Genomic DNA, 21,240 nt, shown 5'->3' with positions numbered 1-21,240 from the left:
AATATATTAACCTGAATTTTGGAAGATAATTTAATGAAATGTTCTCAACCAATTCTATACTATAATTTTTGTCACAAAGTGACTCTAATTGCAGGTAGATACAGGTAAATTCAACAAAATATAAAATTATTAAAATTTTGTTCAAACATCGCTATAGAAAATGGGTTATTAGCTAATATTCAATTGGGTATACAACAAAATTTTACTATAGAATTTGTTATTCTGGGTAACTTTCTGATACCCATAATAATAGTCTTAATTTCATTTAAGGTTATGGGAAACCACTTTCTTTCGTTTTGTTTACATTTAGCGTAACGGTTCGTTTCCGCCGTAATGATTTCAAATAGGCTCATTTGAAAAAGTAAAAAGAAATAGTCTAAGGCTTTACTCTTCTGGGAAAGTCTGTGGCTTGGTCCAGTTTCTACAGAAAAATCACCGAAAGAAACAGTTTTTAAATTTTCACTCCATTCAGGTGCCAATTTATTTTCTTTATCGCTGTCGGAGCTCTCGGATTCACTGTTTTCACTTTCGGAAAATGAAACATCAGATTCATTATCAAATACCACATGCTTTTTTTTTCAGTCATAGAGCTAGATTTATGAAGGTCTTCAGTAGAAAATCCTTCGAATTCTGACTCGCTGCTTGATATAATGAAATTCGTATCCATTTTTTGTCAAAATTACAAATTTTGAAAACACAATAGGAACAAATTGCGGAAAAAAATCTCCCAAAATTCACAGAATTAAAATTACACTTCGATTTTTGTACAAAACTGTAGTTGAGCTCTTTACGAAGTATAATACGTGTTTTCACAAATGTACTAAAGAGATTTGCTCTGATATTCTCATTTAAATATGAATAGGTAAATTCGGGCGGTTTTGGGTGGCTTGGTCACATTAACCAAAATTTTTTCAGGCGGTTTGGTAATGAAAGGGTTAAAGGGCTTAGAAAAACTGAAGGACCGCTGCAATAAGTGTGTAACTATGAGAAGGGAATATGTTGAATAAAATCATAGTTAACTGATCCTCCTGTATTTTCTTTTACCCAAATTCAGAAACTTTTCAGACCCCACTCTCTCGCATACATACACACTTACATATATAGTGTTCACCCATGCAATCATGCATTTCACATAACTGCTACTTACGTTTTACTGAAAGCAGAGTCTCTGTTGAAGCGGTTCCCAATCTGTTTGTAGCCTCACATTTATATGTGCCACCATCACTAGACATTATGTCAGTTATAAGAAGGTCTCCATTGTGATATAGAGTGTATCGGTTACTTGGTGAACCTGGGGTTAATCCAAGGGACATGCCATTTTTAAACCACTCTATGGTTGGGTATGGAGCTGCTTCAGGCTTGCATGGTAAGGTAACATTTCCTTGTTCAGCTGCTAAGGTACTGGGCTGCAAAGGGTTGCTCCAGAATTCTGGTTTCAATTCTAGAGAGGTGTTGTTTCAAGATGAAAGAAAAGAAAAAAAGAGAACAAAAGCCATCATCAGCATCATAATTATCATCCATACTATCATGTGGATATAAACAGCATGAACATCAATATGAAAGTTAAAATGTGCACATGGTCATCAAAGGAAGAAATAGAAAATAAAGTGTGTATGTGTGTAAAGACAATGTGTTAGCCGAGTCATTAGAATTTTAGATTGAATACTATGTGGTATTCCTTTTAAGTCTACAGGTTCCAAGTTCAGACCTTGCTGAAGTCAACTTAGTCTTCAATCCTTACAGAGTCCATAAAAAAAGTGTTGTGGTGAATCTGCTTTTCTCTCTTTTCATTCTGAAAGAAAGTGGCTGTGTTCGTACTGGAAAGAACTCCACCAGATTTACAATGCACAAGGTCCTGCATTTAGTGGTGGAGTCCCTACATCTGTATCAGAGCTGTTGAGGACCCAAGGTATGAAGGAAAATTAAAACTTGGGTTGAGAGAACAAGAGATTGGCACCACATACATGTATGTATGTATATATCCATGTGTTTGTTGATTAATATAGTAACAAATGTTAGCACCCTGGGTGGAATAGGAAAAAAAAAATCACTTTTGATGCCCCCATCTCACTTTAATAAAAAGGCAATCTATTCCAGAAGAAATTTTATGCTCCCTTCACACCTATGTGTGCTTGAAGACAACTGCCCATGTCACCACCTTCTCTCTTTTTTGTTATATGTATGCATGCGTGCGTGTGTGCATGTAGGTATATATCATCCAATCCATGCCAATATGGAAGATGAACTTTAAATGATGATTGGACCATCATCATTTTATGTCTGTTTCCCATTCTGGCAGGAGTTACATGGATCATCACAGTCTGTATCAATTCCTATTTGGAGAGCGCCCAACTAGACAGGCCAGAGACCTTTCTGGAGGTTCAATGTCTGGAAATCAGGTTTCACCACTGAATGTCTTGAACACTAAACTGCTGGTGTAGTGATGGGGGTACTTTTATGGCATAAGCATGTTTTGGGAGAATTTGTAAACCTAGTGCACCCCAACTACACTCTGGATCTGACCATGAATAATTTCTTTGACAGACAGAAAGAAAAAATGAAAAGGCTAATACATAAAAGAAGAGACAAAAAGTAAAGAAAATGGTATTTTCAGTATAGTTGAAACTCCCTGGCTGAAAATAACAGAAAAACTCACCTAAAACTCTCAACTGACCAGCTGAGAGAGCAGAACCATAGTCATTTTTAGCTTCACATTGATACATGCCATCATCCTCTTTTGAAATCTTAAGAATAGTCATGATATTGTTGTGTACAATAACCCTTCCAGATACAGATTTCATTTGTTCACCATTTTTGTACCATGAGTAGACAGCTGCTGGTTTAGCATGAGCCTCACATTGCCATGTTAACTGACTTCCAATATCTAAAAGCTGATCCTTCATTTCAGTTTTAAAATGTGGCCTGACTGAAAAATGAAAAATATGCAAAGATTCAGATAACAATATTAATTACCAAAATAAGGCAGTGAGTGGGCAGTATCATTAGCATGCTGGGCAAAAGGCTTAGTGGAATTTTGCCCATCTTTACATTCTGATAAAAATTCTGCCAAGCTTTTTATCTTTTTGAGGTTAATAAAATAAGTACCAGTTGAGTGCTGGAGGTCAATGTAACTGACTTGAACACTCACCTAAAATTGCTGGCCTTGTGTCAAAATTCGAAATTAACATTAATTATGAAAATGAGATTGAAAAATTATGAAAATGTATATATTAAAAAAATTATTTTTGATTTTACCATTAGGTTAAAACATCCAGTTAAAAAGTGTATGATTAAAGCAACTGGTTTCAAGCACTGTCCAGTTAAAGCTCTCAATAAAAGACCCTCATTTAAGTATCGTGAGAGCTCCCAGTTTAAAGCATCCAGTTAAAACAAAGTTAACGCACATGGTGAAAACATCCTAATAAAATTACCAGTTATACACCCAATTAAGCTATCTAATTAAAAGATCCAGCTGAAATACCCTCCTAAAATGCCCAGTCAAATTAACCACTTAAAAATGTCCATTTAAAGAGCCCAGTCAAGAAATCCAGTTAAGACATCAATTAAACAGTTAACGAAGCCACTTAAAGTGGTTAGTTAAATTACTTGGTGAAAGTGCCAAATTGATGTGGCTAATTGATGCATTTAATTTAGCGAGATAAAGTGACTAATTAAAACACCTGGTTAAAAGCATCTAATAAAAAAACTCAAAATTCACCAAGACATACTTTTTTTTGCATCATAAGCTACAAGGTCGAGATAGGCACACTAGATTGACTCCAGTACTGAAACGATGCTTACTATATCATGATCTAGGTGAGATTTGAACTTAGAACATAATGAACTAAATATTACAAGGCATTTTTCTGATGTTCTATTCTTTGTGTCATCCACTGCCTGGCACGAATTGGAATTGCATGAGATCTTACATAGGCGCAAGGCTAGAAATTTCGGTGGGGAGGACAGCTGATTATATTAACCCCAGTGTGTGACTGGTACTTATATCAATACTGGAGAGATGAAAGAAAGTTGAGATCGTGTTAGGATTTGAACATAGAATGTAGACAACAGTAACTAAATACCACAAGGCATTTTGTATAAGCCAATCTACCAATATACTACTACTACTACTACTACTACTAATAATAATAATAATAATAATCCTTTCTACTATAGGTACAAGGGCCTCAAATTTGGGAGGAGGAGATAGTTGATTACATCAATCCCAGTGTTTCATTGGCACTTAATTTATCGACCCCCAAAGGATGAAAGACAAAGTCAACCTTGCTCAGAACATAAAGACAGATGAAATGCTGCTAAGCATTTTGCTCAGCATGCTAATGTTTCTTCCAGCTCATCATTTTGAATAATAATAATATCAACCTTCTCAATTATTATAGTATAGGTAGTGAAATGCTTTTTATTTTTTTCTTTATATACTATTGAATTTAATAATAATAATAATAATAAGTACTTTGTTTTATTTTATCAATGAGTGAAATATTAGTTCTAGACATAAATTAATTTACTTATATAATAAGTTTAAATTATTTGTGAATATATTGTTGAAATATATACAAAATACTAATACAGGGTTGTGGCTGCAACATTGTTGATATAAGATATATTATAAGTCTACAATGTTTTGTATATAGTTTAGTACATAGTTAGTATTGGATTAAATTAGACGTTTATTTAGTTAATAAATTAATATATAATTTATTTAATTAATAAATATAGATTAAATTATAGTAATTTAACTTAACTTAAGTATATGATTTATTTTAAGTATTTTTATTTTTATTAACTGGACTTTTAAAGATATACTATAGTTGGTTAAAATTATTCTCAAAGCTAAAATATATCTTCACAGATAAAATACATATTTCTATCTATTTACTCTATTTTTTTTACTTTAGGTTTTTAACGTGATTAATGTATTATAGACACCTGGTCCTACTTTTTAAGTTTCAAATTTAGTTAATGGAGTTTCTTCTATAAGAAGAATCATGTTTTTAGTTCTTTAAGAAATATTATTTAATTCTATTTGATTATTTATTAAAAATATGTATTTATTTAACTATTATTGTTATTATTGTTGACCTGAGGAGTGACTATACTTTTAAATTGAATTGTTTTTGGATTAAATTTAAATTTAATTGTAATTCAAATTGAAGTTATAGCCACGAAACATACATAGTCTTTTTACTTATTGTATACTGTTTATTTAATATTATGTACTTTTTGTGATGTAGATATATGTTTTATCATATATTTTATTTTTTCTATATTATATGGTTTATGTCAATCATTGTTTGAATTACATAATAGTGGTTTTTCTCTAATTTATATTATATATATATATATATATATATTGTGAACTTTGAGTTAATACTAAATTGAATTTTTTCCTGTATGGAGTTATACTCCCTAATATTATTATTATTAGATATATATATTTATATACACACACACATATATAGACATATATATACAAATTTCACTATATATATATATATATATATATATATATATATATATATATATATATATTCACATACATACACATATACTTACACACACATATATACATACAAATACACATACATACACGCACATATATATACATATATACACATACATACATACACACCCATATATATATATGTAGTGAAGGCATATGGCTTAGTGGTTAGAGCATTTGACTCACGATTGTAAGGTCATGAGTTCAATTCCTGGCGACATGTTATGTCCTTGAACAAGACACTTTATTACATGATGCTCACTCAGCTGGCAAAAATGAGCTTTACCTGTATTTCAAAGGGCCAGCCTTGTCACACTCTGTGTCATGTTGAATCTCCCTGAGAACTACGTTAAGGGTACACATGTCTGTGGATTGCTCAGCCACTGCATGTTAATTTCACAAGCAAGCTGTTCCATTGATCCTATCTGCTGGGACCTTCATCATCATAACCAATGGAGTGCTCCTTCTATGTATGTATGTGTGTGTGTGTATGTGTATGTGTGTGTGTGTGTGTATGTATGTATGTATGTACGTACATACGTACGTTTAATGAGCAAAATAAATCAGGAAAGTTGTTTTAAAATTTTTGTTATAACCAGAGTAAAACAGGAGTTCCATACCTTTTACATCCAGGTGAACTGTTGCAGTGTCTGATCCATATGCATTAGTTACTGTGCAGATGTATGTTCCACTATCACTTACACTGGCCTTTGGAAATATCAGTACTCTTTTGTGATCCTCGTATTTAACATATTTTGGCATTTCGCTACCAACTCGAAACCAAGAATAATCAAGAGTATACCTGAAATTAAAGATACAATCAATAAGCATCAGTTAATTTAGCCAATGCACATTATCATCATAATTTTTATCGTTGGATCTGATGTCACAAAAAAAGAACCTGGTCCACTTTGTAAGGTGGTTGGCTTTAGGAAGGGTATCCAGCTATAAAAACCATACCAAAACAGAGCTTGACTATGCCAATGTTGGTGCCACATAAAGAGTACTTGGTTCACTTTGTAAAGTGGTTGTCTTTCGGAAGGGCATGCAGCTGTAAAATCAATGCCAAAGCAGTTAGTGGAGCAATTCTCTGGCTTGCTGGCTCCTGTGAAGCCATCCATCCCATGCCAGCATGGAAGATGGATGTGAAATTATGTCCTTTTAAGTGTAACCAGGAGGCCATACATCTTTTGTTTGTTTTCCTAGTTTTGGGTTTCCCCCTCACAAAAAAAAGAAGAAAAAAAACCGTGCTAAGTTAGATTGGAACCTGGTGTAGCTTCCCAGCATACCAGTTTACAGTCAAACTGTCCAACCAATGCCAGCATGGAAAAAAGACATTAAATGATGATGAAGATGAGGTTTTATTACAGATAAAACTGTTCAACCCATGCCAGCATGGAAAACAGACATTAAATGATGATAATGATGAGGGTTCATCACAGATGAATCTGTTGTAATAGAGTAGAAACATATTTTGTTATATAAGCGACTATGATACTAAATGTAAACAAACAAACAAACAAAAATGTAAGTAAATTAATAAAGCTAAAATAAGAATTGGCATTTATGAAATGTAAATAATTCTTTTTAAAAATATTTCTTTAAATTCTTACGTTCCATAAGCAAAGCACTCGATTTGGATAGGTCCACCTTCCAATGCCTGGTCAGGGAATATTGCTGGGAAGTCTGCCTGCATTTGGGGCTTAATACTTCTGGCACCTATACATAAGAAGGATTAAATGTGTATGAGAGCATGAGAATAGGATAGAGAGAAAGTGAGGGAAGGACAAAGAGACAAAAACTGATTGGAAGATACAGATATAGAAAGACTAATTGATAAAGAAGCAAAAAGTGATACAGATTGTAAGAGTGTAAGGCAAGCACAACCGAGAAGGGAACTTCATGGGAAAAAGGTTCTTCTCTCTATCTGGTGGGATTGCAAAGGAATAATTCACTTTGAATTGTTACCACCTAATGCAACAATCAATGCTCAAGTCTACTGTCAGCAATTAGAGTGTTTGAACCAAGCGTTGAAGAAAAAAGGACCCGCTTTAGTGAATCGTAAAGGAGTGATGTTTCATCAGGACAATGTGTGACCCCACACTGCAAAGATCAGATCACAGAAGATCGAAGAGCTTGGTTGGGAAAAAATTCCTCATCCACCTTATTCTTCCAACCTTGCTCCTTCAGACAACCATTTGTTTTATAGTTTACAGAATCATTTGGGGGACATAACTTTTGCAAGCCAGGAGGAGGTCGAAACTGACATTTCAGAGTTCTTCACTTTGAAACCAAAAGAGTTTTACATTGATGGGATTAAAAAGCTTGTAAATAGATGGAAGGAAGTCATAGATAATCAGGGAAAGTACATTGATGATAAAATTTCAATTAAATATAACATTTGATTACTTGTTTTCTTTATTCAAAACTCAGACAGAACTTATGGGATGACCTGATAGTTATGTGTGAAAAAAGATAGACAGATAGATATGAATAAATGGCATCCTATAGGGGACAGTGCTACTGACGTTTATAGCCCCAGGAAGACATCTCTTCCAGCTGGCTAATGACACACATTCTATGTCCAATTAGTATCTGTGAGAGAAGGTCATTGCTCCTATCTTTAGCATTAAGTGATACACATGGACTTGAGTTTCTGGGTGGTTACCCTTTCTCAGCGTGTTAATCACCAGTTACCGATGAAAACTCACTCCAGTCGCAAAATACTTTTTCCAACGACAAACCAACACTGATCTCAAAAAAGGAGAAATAAGATAGATTAAATTTCTGAGCGAGATCAGTGATGGTTTGTCGCTGGAAAAAGCATATTGTAGTTTGCGAGTGGAATAAGTTTTCATCTCTAGCTGGCAATTAACACATGCTGAGGGCGGGTAACTGCTTAGAAACTTGAGTCTGTATGTACCACGTAAGGCTAGCGATGGGAGCAATGACCTGCCCTTGCAAATACTAATCGGACACAGAATACGTGTTGTTAGCTAGCTGGGGCTATAAATGTCAGTAGCACTGTCCCCTATAGGATGCCACACTTGGTTGGCAATTGTATGTATGTATGTACATACGTATATATGTATTAAAGAAAGCAAAAAATATTTTTTAAATGATAAAAGCAAAAGGCTAAATGGATAAAGGTTAAAAGTTCAATTATTTTTGATAGTGGTTTGGTTAAGGCCTTTGTATTTATGTGTATGATTGTATGTGTATGTATTTCTATTTTGTGGGGAATTGTATACATACACACACGTGTGCATGTGTATGTGTGTATAATGGGAGAGAGAAAGATGGGGCAGGAGAGATAAAATTTCTTGTCTCTTGTTCAAAAGAGAAAATCTCTTTGCAATGGCACCCATTCAGGTTTTGGACAAGCACAAACACACAGCTACACACACAAACACGAGGCTATAGTAGGAGACATTTGGTATCACACACTGGTACTAAATCCAGAAACACATAGCTAAGGAACAAAGTTTCTGCCACACAGACAGAGCTGTATCTTACAACAGAGCTTATAGGAAAAAAAAAATCAGTAAGTATATAACCAGCTTCTGAAAAATTCTAATTAATAATTATTATTAATTTGCATTTTATGCATATCCCTTTTTTTAATATAACAACATGGAAAAAAATAAAAGTTTCTTTGGGATCTTGTTAAATTTCTTTCCAATTTTTTCCAGAATATTTTAAAATGGCGTACTTTAAATTTATAGTTTAACAACACCCAACTCGATTTCGGTGAGAAATAATGTTTTTCCCTATTTTTCTTTTTTCTTGTGCTATCAGCTAATCTCCTCTCCTAATCTACCTCAAAGAATTTTTTCCACCATAATTGGTATGGTCATGTGGCGAGAATGGATGAAGATAGTTGTGTGAAAAAGTGCCACACCCTAGCGGTTGAGGGAACCTGTGGAAGAGGCAGACCCAGGAAAACCTGGGACGAGGTGGTGAAGCACGACCTTCGAACTTTAGGTCTCACTGAGGAAATGACTAGAGACCGAGTCCTCTGGAAGTGTGCTGTGCGCGAGAAGACCCGGCAGGACAAGTGAGTCCATAACCCGTGGCCTTCTACTTGGGATGGAGCCAGCCTACGTATGCATACCTTCCCTTCTTGGGACACAAAACTCTACTTGTGAAGACCTGTTGAGGCAAGTGAGGATCAGAATCGAAATCGATCAATGGAAATTGCAGATGTGTTACCAGTGCCGGTGGCATGTCGAAACTCTACTTGTGAAGACCCGTTGAGGCAAGTGAGGATCAGAATGGAAATCGATCAATGGAAATTGCAGATGTGTTACCAGTGCCAGTGGCATGTAAGAGAACCTTCCGTTTCGCGACCGTTGCCAGCACCGCCCCGTTTCGTGTCCATTGCCAGCCTCGCCTGGCCCTTGTGCCGGTGGCACATAAAAAGCACCATCCGTTCGTGGCCGTTTGCCAGCTCTGTCTGGCACCTGTGCGGGTGGCACGTAAAAAGCACCCACTACACTCACGGAGTGGTTGGCGTTAGGAAGGGCATCCAGCCGTAGAAACACTGCCAGATTTGACTGGGCCTGATGAAGCCTTCTGGCTTCACAGACCCCAGTAGAACCGTCCAACCCATGCTAGCATGGAAAACGGACGCTAAACGACGATGATGATGAATTGGAGTGCATCCTCAGAATCCTCCTCTCCCCACGGAGTTATATTTTTACCTTGTTTTTTTTTTCCATGTGTTATCAGCTAATCTTGGCTCCTAGTATACCGCAAAGGACTTTTTTCCCACTTTGCAGCATATAAGGAAATCAGAATAGTGGCTGTTTTTTATGCCTAATAACTACTATTTCTAGCATACTAAACAACCACATTAAGGACTGAAAATTGTATGCTGAAAAAATAAATCAAACAGCGTTTCAACTCTGTGATGAATATATGTGTGTGTATGTAAAAGTATGTGAATGTGTGTGTGTGTGTTTGTGCAGATGCAATGCAAGTGGGATGGTTCATCTTTGCTCAGTATTTGGGTTTATTTTTTTGATTTGGTTGAAGCTTGGTTGTTTTTTTTTTTGTTGGTCAGTTATTTTTAGCATTTTGACAGAAAAAAGAAGTCATTCTAAAATTCTTTTTTAATGTAAGTATGCCCAAACAAGTCGAATGCTTACACAGAGCAGGTTTTACAGCCACATCATCAAACCAACCGGGTGAAACCAGGCTTAGTTGCTAGTATATATATATATATATATACATACATAATATGTGTATGTATATGCATATCATCATCGCCATTTAACATCCATTTTCCATGCTGGCATGGGTTGGATGGTTTGACAGGAGCACCCGTCTGGTTTGACATGGTTTTTGCGGCTGGATGCCCTTCCTAACACCACCACTGTACAGTGTGGATTGAGTGCTTTTATGAGGCATTGCAGTACTTTACAGTGTGGACTGGATGCTTTTACGTGACACCAACACAGTGCCATATATATATATAAACACACACACACACATATATATATACATATATATGTATTCTTTATTTATATATATATATATATATGTATTCTTTATTTATATATATATATATATGTATTCTTTATTTATATATATATATATATATATATATGCACATACATACATATACATCATAAACAGACATACACATATATATATATATATACACACACACACAAATCATACTCTGTTTTAAATAAACTGAATGGTAACCCGTCCTTCACATGGCTGTTTAGTATACAAGAAATAGCAGTTATTAAACATAAAAAAACAGTCACTATTCTGATCACCTAATATGCTGCAAAGGGGGAAAAAAAGTCCTCTGCAGTATATTAAAATAGCACTGAGGTGGGAGGAGAGAACCTGGGGCCCACCAAAATTGTTCCCAATTGGGCCCCGCACCTCCTGAGACTGGCCCTGACCCTTGTCACCATCAATGGTGTCACCCTTGTCACCATCAATGGTGTCACCATCAACAAGTGTCACCCTTGTCACCATCAATGGTTGCCCTCACCATCATCAACAGTTGCCCTTACCACTGTCAGTAGTCATTTTTGCTACCATCAATGGTTACTCTTGTCATCACTGAAGACATTACTTACCTTTATTGTTGATGTTTAACTGTATAGCCATGCTAGTTCGAAGACTGCCTGGTGTGTCCTTGAAAGGTTTGTAATTTTCAGGAATAGTCAATGCCACCATACAAAAATAACTGCCTGCATCAGATTGAGTTACCTCTGAGAAATACAGGTTACCATTACGAGAAATGAAAAGATAAGGATTCTTGTCGGGACGAACAAAGTTTACATTTTCATTGAAAGACCACTGATAACGGAGAGCTAGAATAAAGAAAATAAAACATTGTAAATTATATAAAGGTTATTATTAAAATAATAATAATAATAATAATAATTGTGTACAGTGCTCAGGTGCACTACAACTCATCTAAAGTGTATATATAATCAGGTGTAGTTTCGGCAGATTTCGGAAAGCATGAGGGCCTTAAAGGATGCAGTGTCATGGCAGTCAACAACTGACGCAGGCAGTTTATTCCATGCTTCAGCAACTCTGAGCGTGAAAAAATGTTTCCGAAAGTCATGGGAGCTGTGTTGTTTTCTGACTTTGTAGGCATGTCCACGTGTGTTAGACACATGGAGATCAAAAAGGTGTTCAGTGTTGTTGTTGGTGAGGTGGTTGACAACTTTGTTAGTGTTTACCAAGTCCGTCGCCAGATGCCGGAGCTTCAGTGAATCCATGCCCAGGGAAACAAGGCGCTCAGAATATGGTAGGTGTCTGATGGAGGGTATGCGTTTGGTTGCACGTCTCTGGACAGATTCCAGGAGGTCAATGTTCTGAGCAAGATAGGGATTCCAAACTGATGATGCAAATTCCAAGTGTGGTCGTACCATAGCTGTATACAGTTTTAAATAGATGGCTGGAGTGCGGCTAACAAAAGTCTTGCTGAGTGATGCCAAGACACCCTTGGCCTTCTTGACAATTTTAGGGATATGTTTTGTCCAACGCAAATCACTGCTGACAGTGATGCCTAGGTCATGCTCGCAAGAGGATTTCTTGATATCAGTGTTGTGGAGGGAGTATGTGGACGCAGGATTTTTCTCCCAACTCTTTCATAATCAGAATTTTATTTAAAGTAAGAAAACTCCATTATCTAGATGTTAAACTAAGTAACACGAAGTTTATTACCATTTCTGCCACTTCACAGACTTCACATTAACACTAGTGAGCACCTTTTCAAACTCCACCCGTCTAACACCTGTGGACATGTTTTACAAAGTCAGAAAACAGTACAGCTCCCATGACTTTTGGAAACATTTTTTCATGCTAAGAGTTGCTGAAGCATGAAACAAACTGCTGGTATCAGTTGTTAGTTGTCGGAGCACTGCATCCTTCAAAACTTCCATGCTTCCTGAGATTTGCCAACACTACACTTGATTTTCTCCCCTCCATACACACACAAGCATGTATCTGACTCATACATTGTTCGCTTTCCAGACATTTCTACATTACTGCATGTACTTTATATGCACTTTCTGACAAGTCGTGGTGCACCTGAGCACTGTATACAATAATTTCATTATTATTATTATTATTATTATATAGTAAAACACAGCAACAAAAACCACATCACTACTTGTGCTGAGGATGGAGTTTCAATATCAGTCATCGACAACCTGCAGTCTATGGAAACCCTCTGAATGGCACACTTTATGGAAAATTATCTTTAATTTTTTTAATAATAGTGTAGCTAACCTGATGATGAGCCTGTGTCATGAGAAAGGTTGACCATGCCTGCTTTATAGGGGTCATCTCTTTGCTAGAAATAGAACTAAGTCTTCCTCAATCTATTTACTAGTCTTAAAACAAAATGAATTTCACGCTGGATAATGTAGTTCTAGATATAATGTTAGAAGAATAAGAGGAGACAGTCATATATGGAATGCTCTTTGTCATAAAGTCTGCAAAATAATATTTGTTTGAGTCAATATTATTATTTTATGGAGGTATGAAATGCAAAGTTGACCCAGTGCAATTGACCTGATAATATATCAAAATTATCATTTTACATGTATACTAAATTTAATATACACAAGTCACAGAAATAGAAAGTACGACACCATCTGAACATGGTTACTTAACATGCTAGTAATAGAAACCAAATTTTCTCTATATCATGACTGACTGTTTTAAGTACCACTTAATCAATAGGGTTGATTCAGTTCCCACCACCTGGTCCCTTAGGTAGCTTTAGCAGAGTATCCTTTCAATTAAAATCATTCAGGTGTCCAATCTGAGGATAACTTGTTCCTTTCTTATCTGTTTTGAAAGCCCTGAAAAGGGTAATGAGCACTACTATTCCTCTTAAATTAAAAATAAAAGGAAAGGACAGCAAAGAACCCCATCCCATCAAAAAAAAAAAAAAAGAAAGAAAATACAACCAATCCAGGATGCCCATAGTCTGGTCTGGACTCTGGATCATAGCACCGTCATTTTTGTTAAACAACAACAATGGCAGCAGCATCACCCTCACCAACAACAGCATTATCACCAACATCAACAACAATCCAAATGTGAAACAATGCTAATACTGAAAAGCAATCAACACTTTAGTTTTGCTTCCTTATTGTACTTATTTAAAAACAGTCTGTTCTGACAGGTACATTTCAACTGAGAATGGAAAGAGTTATAAGATCTACCACAAAATATTTGGTCTGATTCTGTGAAATATGCATGTTGTAGTAAGGTAAGTGTTTGGCACACAATCATTATGGCACCAGTTTAATTCTCAGGTCAGGCAGTGCATTGCGTCTTTGAACAATTCGTTTCATTTCACATTGCTTCCATCAATTCAGGTGTAAATGATTATCAGCAGAAGCTTAAAGGTTCCCCTTGTAATGGTGCAGCATCCAATTTAGGGGACAGTATTGCTTAACATGGAAACTATGATAGCTCCTGCCTAACGAGCCAAAAGGTTCAAGCCAAACCAAAATGATTCTTCAATGCTTTTTAATTAGTAATAGTAAAAATCAATATTACCTGGTTTATGATTTGGTGGTTTACATTGCAAATATGTTCCTTCATAACTATTAGCAACATTACCCTCTCGTGGTGTATTCAAAAACTCTCCAAGAACTGTGAATTGAAATTAAAATTATAAGGCTTTGTTTGATTATCAAGTACTAAAAAGGACAAAATTTATTGAAAATTGAAAACGTATTTTAAGACATGAAAAATTTTTTTTTTTATATACAAGTATTCCTAGGTTTGGTTACACTGTGTGGTACCTTATTGGATAAATATGTTCTAATGTGAGATTGGGTCGATCAAAATTTTGAGCATGAAATTTGGTAGACAAACTATACAGAAGTCCACACATATATGCATGTGTGTACGTGTGTGTGTAGAAAAATTACTCAAAACTTTGGCAAGCTGAATATCAGCATAAATTGGAACCTGGTCAGTTAAATACAGTATAGGCACAAGTAAAAAGTTTGCTTCCTAACCACATGGTTTAGGGCTCAATCCCACAGTATGGCATCTTGGAAAAGTTTCTTTTATTATAGACCTGGGTTGACCAAAGCATTGTGAGTGGATTTGGTAAATGGAAACTGAAAGAAGCTTGTTGTGTGTGTGTGCGAGATGGACTCTCCTGTCGAAGACAATGTATGAGAGTTTAGCTTTTGCCAAATGACCTGCACAAATGATTTGATTATAGTGGTCAAATGTCCATGCCGCACAAGCTCAAACTCTCCATTAAATCGATGTTGTTAGAACAGGTGCATGGTGTACTATGTGTCAGGTGTTGAAGTGATTGCAGAATAATGTCAGATGAAGTATTTTGATCAAGAACGCAATACACCACCCGGTCTAGGAATTGAAACCACAATCTCATGATCGTTAGTGCAGTGTTTCCCAACCTTTTTTCCCGGCGCCCCACTTTTTCATAGCAAAAGTTTTTACGCCCCACCTTTTCCCATGTCCACTCACATTTACAAGTACATGTGGGCCTACTTACAATTGAAAAAAAATCAAAAATTAAAAAATTGTATTCAAAATACAAAAAAATAGTTTGAGAATTGAAACAACAGGCACTGAAAGTGCATAACACCCAATAAATCGATAAAATTATTACGATTTCTCATGTTTTTAAAAAATGTCAATTTATAAAGAATAAAGAAACACGTTTTTTCAGTTCAATTATTTGACGGTCAGCTCGACTAATTTAGTGAGAACCCTGTGCCTGATGCATACAGCACAAGTTTTTAATTTGAGGAGACAACTTTGTTAATTTCAGTCGTAAATCGCCACGTTTTGTAATCTCAAGCCGGTTTCTCTTGGCTTCGAGCAAATTATCAACTGCACTAAAACCACATTCGACCAAATAAGACGAAGGGAAAGGAATCAGTAGCTCTCTCGCTGATGTAGAAATTTTAGGATATTTTCTTTCAACCTCGTCATATAGCCACATCTTTGTACCTTTCAATTTAAACAAAGTCTTCACTGATTCATCATGTTGTAATTCTGATAACTCTTCTTGGTATTGGATTGTAGCATCAGAAACGTTAATCAGAAGCGGTTGAGTTAACCAAGAAGGAAAATTCATTGCCTTTAAATCGCAAAATCTGTCATTGAAATCCTTTATCAAGATATTTAAATGATCAATAATTACAATGCCAGCATCATTCGTTATTTCACATTTACTCAACCAGTAAAGTTCACTGAAATTTCTTTTGGAAAATTTCTTTTTCCATAATTCGAGAGCTGTAATAAATCCAAAAATCTTTGCTTTTGCATCAATAAGTGTCATGTTTGCACCTTGAAGTTGTTTATTCAAGTTTCCAAGTTTCTCAAATATGTCTGTCAATAACTGACAAATGCTTTTCCATCCGTTGTTGACAGCAATTTCATTTCACATTTATCACTAAGAAAGTCGTTAATCTGATCAAATAATTCCATGAACCTCTTTAAGCAGTTTCCACTTGATAGCCATCTTACTTCTGTATGAAGCAATAATCGAACATGTTCGGCACTTTGATTTATAGAAAACTGCTTAAAAAGACGTTCAGATTTAGAATTTCTTTTAATGCTGTTGACACACTTGATCACACTTTGAAGAATCTTAAGAACAGGGGACAATTTCTTGGCAACCAAGTTTTCTCGGTGTATTACATAATGGACAGTCAACATGTTTGGATTTTCATCCTTCATCATTTTTAAGCATCCCGTATTCTTGCCCATCATGGCAGGTGCACCGTCTGCCGCACATGCCAGTAAGTTTTCCTTTGGTATTTTGTTTGCATCCAATAATGTTTGATTTTGATGTAAATATCATTTGCAGTTGTGGTGGTTTCAAACGATTCGCAGAACAGCATCTCTTCCTGAAACTCCTCGTGGTCAATATACCTCACATAAGTCAATAACAGAGCCTCACTGTCCCGGATTGTGGATTCGTCCATTTGTAATGAAAACTTACGCAATTTTAATTTCTCAATGAGCTGGCTTTCAACATCTTGCCCCATTTCATCTATTCTGTTCGAGACAGTGTTATTACTGAGTGGCATAGTCCTGATATCTCCATCATCTTTTTGTAATACAGTTTTTAAGAATATTGAGTTAGCAGGTTTAATCAGTTGCTCTCCAATAGTGTGATTCTTTCCATGTTTTGCTATAAGCAAGGAGATTTCGTAGCTGGCTTCAAGGGCACGAGTATGAGGCGCTTGTTTTGCATGAAATAGTGAAGTGAGTTTTGTTCGGTTTTTAAATTTTTCTTTCAATGATTTGAAGTATTCCAAATCTAAATTAGAATTATTAGGATGTCTTACCTTTAAGTGCGCTTCCAGCCTACCTGCCTTCATTGACTCATTGCTCATCGTCTGATTACATAATAAGCAAAACGGTTTACGCTCATCATGCTCATCAGGAATGAATCCAAACTTCAAAAACTCCACCGCGTATTGACGAGTCTTCTTCTTGTTTGGTTGCTCATTTTCAATAGGGCTAACAAAAGACTAATTGAGGCAAACTAATTGAGGCAATTGATTGGCTTATCTGAATAGTAAGTTTATTGCTCAGTGCGGGATCTTCTTTGTCTCGCTGGGGTGCGAGAGTTTCCGATGTGGAGGCTTCAAAGGAAAGACGGAATCTAAGGTTGTGCCTGCGATGACCGCTCGTCATGTACAAATATTTTCACAGCCCACGTCTATGCCCCGCGCCCCACCTGAATTTTCTCAGGCCCCACCAGTGGGGCATACGCCCCTCCTTGGGAATCACTGCGTTAGTGCAATACCCTAATTACTACATAAATATACTAGTGCAGTGCAAGTACAGACATCTCGTTGAGAATCTTACTTCACAACTACAGAATTCTGGTTTCAGTTTCACCATGTGGAATTCCATTGTGTGTGTGAATGATATTCCACTTGTTTTCACATTGATGTTGTTTTTGCAGTGATAAAGTTCAATGTCCCAAAAATACAAACATCACCTCAACCCAAGCAGCTCAACATGCTAAGACCTTACATGAAAACAAATAAGAGCTAGCACAAAAAGAGGCATTTAACCAAGGAATACTACTATTTCAAGAAGTCTTGTCCAACCCTCTGTCTCATGGAAAAATTTAAAGTAAAAACAATAATGATAATTACTCAGCATGCATAAGCAAAAGCAGGGTATAGTAGTTGCTTGTAGTCTGTTTGTGTGTTAGCAAAAGTACTGGAAAATGGCTGAACATATTTTCAAATTTTGCAGAAATACTCATTAGGAGAATGGCTTGAAATGATAAAATAATAATAATAAACATTGTGTACAGTGCTCAGGTGCACTAAAACTCATCTAAAGTGCATATATAATCAGGTGTAGTTTCGACGGATTTCGGAAAGCATGAGGGCCTTAAAGGATGCAGTGTCATGGCAGTCAACAACTGACGCAGGCAGTTTATTCCATGCTTCAGCAACTCTGAGCGTGAAAAATGTTTCCGAAAGTCATGGGAGCTGTGTGTTTTCTGACTTTGTAGGCATGTCCACGTGTGTTAGACACATGGAGATCAAAAAGGTGTTCAGTGTTGTTGTTGGTGAGGTGGTTGATAACTTTGTGGGTGTTTACCAAGTCCGTCGCCAGACGCCAGAGCTTCAGTGAATCCATGCCCAGGGAAACAAGGCGCTCAGAATATGGTAGGTGTCTGATGGAGGGTATGCGTTTGGTTGCGCGTCTCTGGACAGATTCCAGGAAGTCAATGTTCTGAGCAAGATAGGGATTCCAAACTGATGATGCGAATTCCAAGTGTGGTCGTACCATAGCTGTATACAGTTTTAAATAGATGGCTGGAGTGCGGCTAACAAAAGTCTTGCTGAGTGATGCCAAGACACCCTCGGTCTTCTTGACAATTTTAGAGATATGCTTTGTCCAACGCAAATCACTGCTGACAGTGATGCCTAGGTCATGATGAAAATTTAGTTTGATTATCTTTAAAACTGGCAGACGGGTGAATCAAAATGTTTTAACAGTTCAAATTTTTTGTGAATGAATTTATGTGCACACAGGGTATGCATGGTCTAAGCACAAGAATCTTTTACTAGCACATGTATTACATCTATTAAAACATGTATTATATCTATTAAAAATATGCATTATGTCTATTAAATACTATTTATCTCTCACCAAATGGAGTACATTTTTTGTTGATTTTACCATCACAGAACAGTACACAATGTATATAATCATCATCGTTCGAATTTCAACCAAGTAAACAGGTAGAGATGTAGTGAATATTTTTAAATTTCAGTCATTATAGCACATCCAGCTGATGAGAACCAATCAGATTCGTGCATATACACATGTGATCTGAAGAGTTTGAAACTGCAGTCAGATTATTCTTCATTCCTCTAATGGTCTTTGTAGAGGTAAGACAGAATTTTCCTATATTCACTGCCTGCAAGCATCTCTTCCTGTTAAACATTCAGCAAAGCTCTACATAGCACCATTAACTTATTGGCTGCAGTTTCAAGCAAATAACGTACTTCATGTACATTCACTTCATATTTATAATTCTACCTCTTATAGTGGTTTATTTTTTCTGGAAAGTAATATTATTTTTAATAATATTTATATCTTTTGTATGTATGTATGTATATATATATACTCTTTATCTTATATTATACTTTTAATACTTTTTGATAGTATAAAAAAAAAAATATATATATATATAAATAAAAAAAAAATAATTAAATGAAATAATAATAAAAATATATGTATATTTATAATTCATTAGTTTAAATTATTAATTTAAAAAATAATTAAAAAAAATTTTAACTTTAATTTAAATATGTACTTTTTGTTGGGGTCTGGGGGCAGCAAATTGTATGCCACCCTAGGTGGCATACACTCTAGCTATGCTAGTGCAGTTTGGCAAAAGAGACCGACAGAATAAGTACTAGGCTTGAAAAGAAAACGAGTCCCAAGGTTGAATCAACAGACTAAAAATTCTTCAACATGGTGCCTCAGCATGACTGCAGCCTAATAACTTGAAACAAGTAAAAAGATAAAAGATTAGCTTAAATACCCTCTAGGTAGGAAAAGTTAAAGGCTAATGTCTGTCATGATTACAGAAAATGAGGGATTGTTCCCCACAGGCAGCCTTCAACTTTTTCAATCCAACATTTTCACGTAAAAAGCACCATCCGTACGTGGTCAATGCCAGTGCCGCCTTGACTGGCTTCCATGCCGGTGGCATGTAAAAAGCACCAACCAATCATGGCCGTTGCCAGCCTCCCCTGGCACCTGTGCTGGTGGCACGTAAAAAGCACCCACTACACTCACGGAGTGGTTGGCGTTAGGAAGGGTATCCAGCTGTAGAAAATCTGCCAGACCAGATTAGAGTCTGGTGCAGCCTCCTGGCTTCCCAGACCCCGGTCGAACCATCCAACCCATGCTAGCATGGAAAGCGGACGTTAAACGATGATGATTTATACACTACTTCATTTGCTTCCATTGTTTCAAATCAGAACTATTTCATAAGCTCTCAAAGTTTATAAATTCTAATAACATCAACAAGATAACAATGTTTTTTCATGTTTGCAATGGCAGTCAATGAGTCTTTTCCAGCAGAAAGTTTCACCTGTCTAAGAATAATAGAAGAAACCACTGCAACTCAAATTATAAAAAAGAAATTTCAGTGGAAATCTGCCTTATTCATGGCATATAACTCTTTACTCTCTTTTACTCTTTTACTTGTTTCAGTCATTTGACTGTAGCCATGCTGGAGCACCGCCTTTAGTCGAACAAATCGACCCCAAGACTTATTCTTTGTAAGCCCAGTACTTATTTTATCGGTCTCTTTTGCTGAACTGCCAAGTTACAGAGACCTAAACGCACCAGCATCAGTTGTCAAGCGATGTTGGGGGGACAAACAGAGACATACAAACATATACACATACATACATATATATATACATATATACGATGGGCTTCTTTCAGTTTCCATCTCCTAAATCCACTCAAGGCTTTGGTCGGCCCGAGGCTATAGTAGAAGACATGTGTCCAAGGTACCACACAGTGGGACTGAACCTGGAACCATGTGGTTGGTGAGCAAGCTACATACCACACAGCCATTCCTATGCCTATTACCTTTGTAACTTTTTTATTTTTTGGAATTTTCAGAAAATTTTTGCAAATCTGTGTTCAACACAGGAAACTTTTAGTTT

At 36.1% G+C, this 21,240-nt stretch overlaps 1 protein-coding gene across 3 annotated transcripts in view; it reads right to left on the bottom strand.

Moving 5' to 3' along the window:
• LOC115211982 (contactin) overlaps positions 1-21,240 on the bottom strand; it is a 107,712-nt gene that overhangs the window by 37,302 nt on the left and 49,170 nt on the right. For all 3 annotated transcript variants that reach the window (XM_029780758.2, XM_029780760.2, XM_036503007.1), the window contains exons 8-13: positions 14,579-14,674; positions 11,626-11,862; positions 7,138-7,243; positions 6,145-6,326; positions 2,657-2,926; positions 1,148-1,441 (exon numbers count right to left, since the gene is read on the bottom strand). In XM_029780758.2, the coding sequence (XP_029636618.1) occupies positions 1,148-1,441; positions 2,657-2,926; positions 6,145-6,326; positions 7,138-7,243; positions 11,626-11,862; positions 14,579-14,674 (1,185 nt within the window). The remainder of the gene's footprint in view (positions 1-1,147; positions 1,442-2,656; positions 2,927-6,144; positions 6,327-7,137; positions 7,244-11,625; positions 11,863-14,578; positions 14,675-21,240) is intronic.

Source organism: Octopus sinensis, linkage group LG5 (assembly GCF_006345805.1).
Source record: "Octopus sinensis linkage group LG5, ASM634580v1, whole genome shotgun sequence".
In the NCBI taxonomy this organism is placed as follows: Eukaryota; Metazoa; Mollusca; class Cephalopoda; order Octopoda; family Octopodidae; genus Octopus; species Octopus sinensis.
This window is presented reverse-complemented; position numbering and strand designations above follow the sequence as displayed.